This window comes from Gavialis gangeticus, unplaced genomic scaffold (assembly GCF_001723915.1).
Source record: "Gavialis gangeticus isolate Ggan-Ray unplaced genomic scaffold, GavGan_comp1, whole genome shotgun sequence".
In the NCBI taxonomy this organism is placed as follows: Eukaryota; Metazoa; Chordata; order Crocodylia; family Gavialidae; genus Gavialis; species Gavialis gangeticus.
The window spans coordinates 18,190,482-18,199,567 of record NW_017728993.1 but is presented as its reverse complement, the minus strand read 5'-3'; the positions used below and the strand labels follow the sequence as shown (position 1 = coordinate 18,199,567).

The following is a 9,086-nucleotide window of genomic DNA, read 5'->3' as shown; positions in this document are numbered from 1 at the left end:
TATCAACTGTGTGAGCTCCCTTTCTGTTGGCGAGTCTTAGCAGAGGCAGTGATTTACTGACCGTGATTGAAATAAAGATATTTGTTTGGTGTCTCTTTTTCTAAGACTTTCCCTTCTACCTTTTCTAAAGCAATGCTAGAAGCAAAGACAGTATCTTAAGCTGTATTATAGATTTAAATATTCCTTAATTAACCCATTGTCCAATGAACATGCCTTCAAACATGCATTTCTGTTGCTTAACAGGAGTCATGTATATAAATGTGACTAGAAGACAACAGCCAAGTTATTTTTGTATTTGTTCAGGTTCTGCTACCTTATTTGTAATCAAAGTTTCCAGTAGTGCAGTAAGTGGGGTGACTCCCATCATGTGTTATTGGTTATCTCGTCCCTTCCCTCCGGGGAGAACATAGGCCGTGCCTCGCACTGTCACCAGTTGTGCTTTTATAGGAGACGTCAAGGCATGTAGCACTTGGAGCAGAAGGCAGTGAAGTCTGGAATGGTCCTTAGCTCCTATGGGGGCTCATGGACCACCCACCCCAAGAGATGGTTCTGCCAATTCCTCAGTGACAGTCTTCATCAAGGATTCATCTTCAAGCTTGAGGCACATTTTTTAGATGCAGTGAAACCAGACAATCCTTAAAGGAAAGGACTGACACCAGAGGTCTGATGTGCTCACAGTTGCCTACTTGGAGGAGACACTGCAGTATCCTGAAGGCTGCATTCCCTTGTAGGCGGTAGTGCGACAGTCCAGCCAAAGGGAAAATCAGGTCACACTCACCTTCTGACTGCAAGGCTCCTTGCAGCCCAGATCCAGCCCAGGGCCTGAAGTGGCCCAGGCAGCAGCAGCTCCAGCTTCTCCCCAGTGTGGTGATAGTGGCTCCAGCTCCCAGCGTGCGTCATACACCAGGGTGGCAGCCTGGCTCCAGCACAGAGCACACGGCAGTGACAGCTCTAGCTTCAGCATGGGACAGGGAGGCAGCAGCAGGGCTGGAAGCTGAGGACCTGACACCACCTTGGTGGTGACAAAGTGGCCAGAGGATGACCAGGATTGGGTCGAGTCCTTGCTCACCCACCTACGTACACACTGTCTGCGGCAGGCCACTGCCCCCTTGCCATGCCCCACAACTGCTAGTGGCCCACTGGTAGTCCACCAGTGGCTCTGATGCCCAGATCCATCCCGCAAGCCATATGTTTGATGCCCTGGTGTAAGTCACCAAGGTCAGGTCCATGTCTACCAGAACAGGAAAGTTTCTAGCTAACTGGATATGACACAAAGCATGGCCTGCATGGGCTGACATGCAAGTGATGCATCCATAGTGTGCGAACTGTGGTGTTCCTCCAGGTGTTAACTACCCTGTTCATCTTAACTGAGCTAATAAACCCACTTACCACCTCTCAACAGCATCTCTGTCCCGTCCTTTTCCCATTTATATCATAGAAAGCATAATGAAGTAGGGCTGGGAGGGACCTCCTCCTAATCCCACCCAGGGACTCATCTAGTCCCACCCAGTCTGTTCATAGCAGCTGACAAAATAGGTTGGTGCCTACAAAAGCTCCTGCTTCTCTGAAGCAGTTAGTCTCTAAAGTGTCACCTCACCCTGTCCCCTGCCTGATGTCAGACTAATGCAGATTAGCACCTCTATATGCTGGTATATGATCTTAACGTTAGTGGAGACTCCAACGGTATTTCTACAGGCTGAACCAAACAACCATCACCCCAGGAGCCTGCATCAGGACTCAAAACTCTTCAAAATTCTTCTCTGCCCACCAGAACGAAGTCCCATCTTGCAGGGGAGTCCATCTCAACCAGCTGTCCTCATCTACCAGCTGATCTTGTGCATTCAAATTGTGGATCAGATCACCAGCTCATGGACCTTTCTTGTTCCCTGGAACAAAACTGCCTTCAGATGGTGGGCAATCCACAACAGCAGCAGACTATCACAGCTTCAAATCTCAATGTCTTGGCCAAAGATCAAGCATAAAATATCCTTGACTGCAAAGACTGAATTAGAAATGACCTGTGAAAAGTCCTGAGGAGTTGAGTGAGGTGATTATCATCTCCCCAGAGCACTAGGAAAGCAGAGAGTGGGCTGCAAGACTTCCCTCCTCTTGCACAGCATGTGTTAGAGAATGTAAATGACACTCCATTTTTTCCCCCAATACTTTTGCTAAGTGATCCACAGCAAACACTGACCTCCCTTGGTGGGCAACTTCAAGCATGCTAAGAGGTGGCAAAATATTAAAAATCCATTGCAGCCCCCCTTGGGAGCTGGAACTGGAGTCGAGGGCTTTCTGAAAAGCATCAACAATCATAATTTTCATGGCATTTCTCATCAAAATATGCCTATGTTGCTAAGCTACTTGCAGGAGAAGGCACAATGGCAAGCAGAGGTGACATGTATGAAGTGGAACAAAACTCTGTTTATTATATACAAATATAAGAAACAGCAAAGTCTCTGCTTTTTCCATTTCACTTTTGATGCATAATATGTAAACAGTAACTGACTGCCCCAGGTGGACTGTTGTGATCATGTAGAGCTGGTAACGCGGCTTTTTGAGGAAGCGCATTCTGCACCTGTGCTTCTAAATGGGGGAGGTTTTTACAAAGGCTGCGTTTGCTGTAGGCGTCCAACCTGAAAGTTGTCAAGCAATCAGGGTTGGGGAAAGAGGTGGTTCTGCCCCTACAATATTAATTTGCTTTAGGAAAGTATTTCACATCTCTGGAAGAGGAAGAGAATCTGTCAAGACTCCCTTTCTCTTATGGGGAACCTCCCCCCATCCCTGGACCAAAGAGGAGGGAATATTCCCCTTGGTGATGTTCGGGGACATAAGCCTTCCTGAAGAGCCTACCTTCAGAGAGAGGGGCTGTGGAGCTTAGAGGCCCTCCTCTCATCCCTGGCAATCCTGGTGGTAGGCAGCTCACCTGCAAAAACATGTCTTTCCCTCCCAACACAAAACCCCTGGGAGAAGGCAGGGTTCACCTCAAACCAGGTTAACTCTAACCTTGCCTTTTGTGCAGAAAACCAACAATTCTACAGCAGACAAGGCCTGGCTGAGGGGCTAGTCCCTTGCCCTGCCTTCAAGAGTCACGGCCAAGTCGTCTATGGAGATGCAGACATGGGAGGGGGGTGGGGAGTGATGGGGGGACAGGGAGGGGGACATTAAGACTGAAGCACTGCTGCTCCCTTTTGTAACCGAGGAAGAATTACAGAGAAGTTTTGCTCCAGCCCAAGCTTCCTAGAGCAGAAAAACTACTGTGTAATCCCTTTAGCCTTGGAAACGTCAGTTCTGAGAGCCCAAGAACCAGGATTCTGGGAACGAGTTTATCAGCAAATGCGTTCTGTGCTGCTGAACAAACAGTAGAACAAATACTGAGTTTCTTAAGTGACCTTCAAGGACTCAGATTTAACAAAACATGGTCCATCTGTAAAGGATACAGGTTTGTTTCTTAAAGCCCTCTTGTCATTTTAAATGTCGCTGAAGGAGGAGAAATGATCTTTTCCACTGTCATCTTCATTTGCTTTTCCCTAAAACTCTTGATATGCCGTAAATTATCCAGTCTCCAAAAAGGGTAGCAGACAGACAGATTTAAAAAAAATGACTTGCTTAAGAGAGAAGTTTCTTAATGGGTTTTACTAGCAAGTTTGTTTTGGCAGCTAGAAAATTATTGCAGAGAAAAGCTGGTAAAGGGCTTTGCACGAAGAACTGGACATGCCTGAAATTCAAAACCTCCTCACTGTTGTGCTCCTTAAACTAATCTGAAAAAACTGGCCTTGGATTTCCTCACACTATTCCAACTAACCGGCTCAGAGACTGGCATTTCCTTTCTTACGACAGCAGCAGTGTGAATTCAGACAGACATTAATAAAAGATCAAAAGCCAACGAACCTAAAAAGGCTCGTTTCATTGTCTCGTTTCATATTCCAGCATACTAAGCAAATCTGTAAACGGTTAAAAATCAGATACACAAATGAATGATGAATTACACAGACATGGATGCTAAAAGCCACGCAGGGAAAAGACATCTTTGCTAGAAGTTAGCATTCAATTTGGATTTTTTCCCCACTGTGATGTACAGTACCAGATTCAATTTAAAGTTTCAAATGTCCCGCTCTCTCAACACAGGCTTGAGATTGAAACAGGGAAAAAAAATTCACCCTGACGTCTTGGTAATTTTTTGTTTCAAAGTCTGTAGGCAAACTCCATCGAAGAAGGAAATGTTACAACACTGCCGAGGCTCCGGAATGCATTCCATTTTCTGGGACTGATTTGGCTTGGTGCAAGGCAGCTTGAATTCTGAAATGTGTCCTCGTTTCCATGGAATAATTCTTGTAATTTTGTCTACAACAAAAGCAGATCCAATCTGATAAACATACCAGCTCTAAACATTTTCTACTTATCTTTACATTAATTGTACTAAACAACACAACTGCAGACAGCAAGAAAAGCCTGTTCTCACTATCTCCTTTGTTGCCTACTCTAAAATACAAGGCGTGTGTGCTTAGCAGAACAATGCAGCTCTTTGTGCTTTTATTTGTAGTTCTAGTATCTGGCAATTACCAGGGAAAATATAGTTTGATAAGAAATCAAATCTGGTCCCACTCAATAAAAATGTTAAGTGTACATTAAATATCCATAGTGTCAATTTAATTTATGCTTAGAAATCAGATTTATTTGATTTTCCAGATTTTACTCAACATTACTATGAAGCCAAGCATCTGTAATCTTAATAACATTTTAATAAGGTGAAGACAGGAACACAGACATTTTGCTGCACAGATATAAGCCAAGAATTTCAGCGCTGCTACTTAGGACACGTAGATACGGATGTGAAGTCAAGCACGTTGTTTACAGGTAGGAACCCTACTGAGAGAATCAAACTTAACTGAAGAATCCCGTTAGATTTTCATATGTAGTGTAACATGGGTGAGGATTGTTTTTAAGGTCTTAGCCTAAATTCTGACATTGTGTGTGAGGATGTGAGAAGACGTGTTCCCAATGCTACTTTCTTCAGGTTGCTTCAGTTTCTTCAGCAGAATACAAGAGGTGAGAGCTCAAGTAAAAACAGCTGAAATGCGCAGAGTCACCGAGACCAGAGCTCTTGCAACATGCTACCTACTTGGAGCATAAACTGTCACGCTGTAACTGAACTGCAAGAGCGAATCAAGGCACTACAGTAATGAAGGACAGCCACTGCTAAGGAAGGAACGTGGCCAAAGTGCAGAAGGAACCTGACACACTGAATGTTTACTGACACACTTCACACCTGAATTTTGCCTACCTGCAGTGCGGCAGAGAAAAGATGAACCAAGAGGAGACCCAAGTAGGACAGAAATATTTTACGCAGAGATACAAAAAGCTATTTGCGAACTCCAGACCAACAGGGGCAAATCCGCTGCTCTGTTCTGTGGCTCAAGGAGGCCTGAGTGCATGGTGTGCAGGGGGATGAGCGAGGCTGCCTGGTCTGCTGCTATGGGAAGAGCATTATAAAGGGGTCAGGGCAGGGGCCTGCAGGAAGGTGCTCAGGCTGCTCTGGCTACTGAGGTAAAATAGCTGGCAGGGAGCAGCCCATCAGCCTAGAAGGGAAAGACAGATTCCCTTCCCCTCTACATGCCCAGAGCCTGACTCAGTGCCATGGGCTGGCCTCTGGATTTTGCTCCCAGCAGCACATGTGCAAGGCTCCAGCCAGTTACAGCAACTCGCAGTGAACTGAGTGCATTTATTTCTCCTGAGAGGTAAAGTCCAGGGAAGCCATCCACGTACAGCTCTTTTCTAGGTGTCACCACCTCTACTGTGCAGGACAAATACAGAATACGAGTCCTGGCAGGTCGAGAACATGGTCGTTTACCTTTCAAAAGCTACTTGACATTTGGGGGTTACAGATGAAGTCCTAAGTAGTTTCTGTATTTTTCAAAAGCATTCAAATGCTGCTTGAATAATTGACATCCAGCCTGGGAGCATGGGGCCAACGAGAAAGGAGGAATGACAACCTGATCACCCCACTTCTCCCCACTGCAGCAAATTTAAACCTAACCAATAAGCTAGGTGCTGCTTGTGCCATCCACAAGGCTGCTGGACGGCGGCTGTGCTGATCTCAAACTCTGGTGTATTTACGTTACCCTGATTGTGTCAACCACACCGACTTGCTAAGAATGCTGCTTGCAGCAGATGGCAATATCAACGGAAGTGTTTCTAGGTACTGTCAAGCCGTCTGAAATGTTTCTCATTTACCACACTCTCCACAGCTGCACCACTCAAGTCTGTTGTGCATACATATTTAAGTCAAAGCTGGCATTATTTGGCAGGCAGTGCACTCATCTCCACTTGAGAGTTGCAAACATGAAGCTGCTGGGCTGGAAACCACCTGACACGGCCAGTTCTCCCTCTGGTTTCTAAAGGGAAACTTCCCGTTCCAAGCTGGGTATATAGAAAGCCTTTGCACGGTTAAATGTTGAGAATGAATCTACCTACCACGATTCTGACCCCACTGTGAAGTATTCTCCTCCCTTGAAAGCAACAGCACGGTGAACTGAAAAGCAAGTGCTTTGCTAACCCCCTAGGAGCACCAGATGTAGTGAGACAGGCAGTTTTGTTTTGGAGGTGTCTGGAATGAATGTTGTATTCAACAGGATGTGGATCAGCATCAGCAGGGTTTGCCCCACTCTTAGGAAACTGCAGTACCTGTTCCAAAGGGAAGGCTGAAAGAGCTTCCCATGGAAAGTCAAAGACATGTCCATGCAGCACAGAAACTGAGCCCCTGGCAGGAATGCACTGCTCAGGCTGGAAGTCGCAGACACTCAGGTACAGGCGGTTTTTCCTTCCAGGGTGAAGACGGTGACCTTTGCTTACTGTCCAGCTCTTTTGAAGCAGGATGACGAAACCCCCAGTGTTAACTTGTCTTGCTACACCAGCCCAGAGACCAAAGCCCTGCTGGCTTCAAATGGTGACAGGATGCCATGCCTCTCAGCTCGTTTCCCCCACTCCAATGCTTGTGGCTATGACTGGAGCCACATGTTCAGACAAATAAGCTTTAAATACTTTCTAAGCATGTATGACATGTTTTAACTACACTGCTGCCATGTCCAGGCTGGGCTGTTGAAGCTGCTGACTCAAGGCACGTGCTGGGGACAGTCCTTGAGCAGTAAGAGATGAAAGATTGGGCAGAATGAGTTGTCCTTGACTCTTCATATCCAGACTTTGTTTGCTATTTTGTTCTCCTTCAAATATAGATTTGGAAAACAAAAAAGGGGGCCATTTTGGGTGCATGAAGTGAAAGCATCAAAACACTTCCAACTAAGCTTTCTGATGAGGATTTTGTTATTAAAAACACTCTCTCTGACAGGCTGCCCAGTCCGGGGTCCTAATCGTCGGGGTGGGAGTCAGGAACCCTGCGTTTTAGTCCTGGCTCCACTTCGAACAGGCTACATCACCACCCTTCCTTTTGTGTAAACTGGAGGACTGCCTACACAGCTCACAAGGGCACTGAACGGGTACATTAAGACATGTTTACACGGGGTGTCTGGACAGCACAATGCCAAGCAGTTTTCTCAGGAAGAAATTTTGGCTCAGCAGGAGAGCTGAGAACTGTGCAGGGGCAGGATACAGATTGTTTACTCTATGCTGAGGTAAGTACATGATCAAGCCCAGACATTCCTGATTCATTGATAATATCATCCCCACTGTACTGCTTTGTTTGGATTTTTTTTTTTTTTTAATGGAAAAGCTAAATGCTTCTGCTGCTTTTCACAGGCACCTACAACAGCAGAGGCAGAGACGTTGCCTGAAAGTTACTTTTACTACACGTGTTTAAGGATGTGGTGGAAGAAAAGAGCACTGCTGGCCAGCAAACTGAGTTGGTATTTTTCTGCTACAGGTTCCTGAATTAATTCAATGCACCTCTTTTGAAAAATAAAGTTACCTGGAGAGGCAGTTACTTCATGTTGTTCAGGAGTGATTTCTGATAGGAAACCCCAATAGCCGGGCTAGGAAATATAAAGCTGATTTCTCAGCACCTAAAGCAGCTTCCCAAGCAGTACAATCTCTCTGGATGTGTTATATGGCAGTGACATGTGGCAAAAAAGCCTACAGACAGACTCTGGGGGTGAGTGCTGTCCCCAGCTCTTCCACTACTTGGTGCCTCTGTTTTCCACTCCTGGCCCTTGGTTAGACTGGAAGCTCTTCAGGGCTCCTTTTCCCCAGGTGGCACAGACAGCCCCTTCCAGACCTATATCCTTAAGTATTTGGGCAATGCCTGTCTCATTTTGGTAAGATCATGAGGCATTGCTATCATACAGCAACCCCTGTGTTTAATCAAACAATTTCTGCTTCCTGACTTGTACTGGTTTCTTAAATCAACCTGACAAGTCAGCTGTCTGAACATGTGCATAGTAATCTTACTTGGCTTTTTCCAGTAACTTTACTCCTTCTTCTTTCCTGCCATTGTCTAGGTACAGCACAGCAAGCTCAAGCAGGGCATTTGGAATTAGATAGTGGTCGTATTTTATCTTCTTTTCACTGGAAGAGAAAGAGAAGCATTATTAACAAGCAGTTCATGCTGAAGTTCTCTCTCATTAACAGTTCTAACTACAAATCACCAGAACAACTGAGTTTCAGAGAAATAATCCATGTCACTATGATGGTCATCACACTCCCTATCTTAAGACAAATCCTAGGTTATTCAATAAGTGCTCTATTCTGCGCAGTGATATGTGACCAACCTTACAACTCGTATTAGCAGGAGAGTAAAAAAGGTGGTGGCTCTCTAAAGGCAAGTCTGTACTGTCAAAGGACCAGACTGGGGAGTACTGCAGTATAACATGCCAGGCCTGGTTCGTATATGCTATACCCCAAATAAAGGTCATGTAGATGTCTTACTGCCTTAGCCCAGAAGAGTGGGATTGTCCATGTGCACACTAAGGCAGATGTCAGCTCCAGGATGTGCCCGGTTTCACTGGCATCCCAATGTCTCTTTCACAGCAAAGACATACTCTTTGCTTCATCCACAGAATAAGTTTTGCCCACATGTGCTGCCAGGATGAGATGCTGTTTGCTGAGGATTGTGCAACCATTTGGTTCTTTGAGTTTGG

At 45.6% G+C, this 9,086-nt stretch overlaps 1 protein-coding gene and 1 long non-coding RNA gene across 3 annotated transcripts in view; one reads left to right on the top strand and one right to left on the bottom strand.

Moving 5' to 3' along the window:
* Positions 1–2,401: 2,401 nt before the first annotated feature.
* Positions 2,402–9,086, bottom strand: part of TTC39A (tetratricopeptide repeat domain 39A) — a 112,427-nt gene continuing 105,742 nt past the window's right edge. For both annotated transcript variants that reach the window (XM_019501325.1, XM_019501324.1), the window contains exons 17-18: positions 8,398–8,514; positions 2,402–4,341 (exon numbers count right to left, since the gene is read on the bottom strand). In XM_019501325.1, coding sequence (XP_019356870.1) covers positions 4,221–4,341; positions 8,398–8,514 — 238 coding nt within the window. In that variant the 3' untranslated portion in view covers positions 2,402–4,220. The remainder of the gene's footprint in view (positions 4,342–8,397; positions 8,515–9,086) is intronic.
* On the top strand, positions 4,348–6,529 carry LOC109286668. The gene is made up of 2 exons (XR_002094645.1): positions 4,348–4,854; positions 5,015–6,529. It is a non-coding gene; the product is annotated as an uncharacterized LOC109286668 (long non-coding RNA).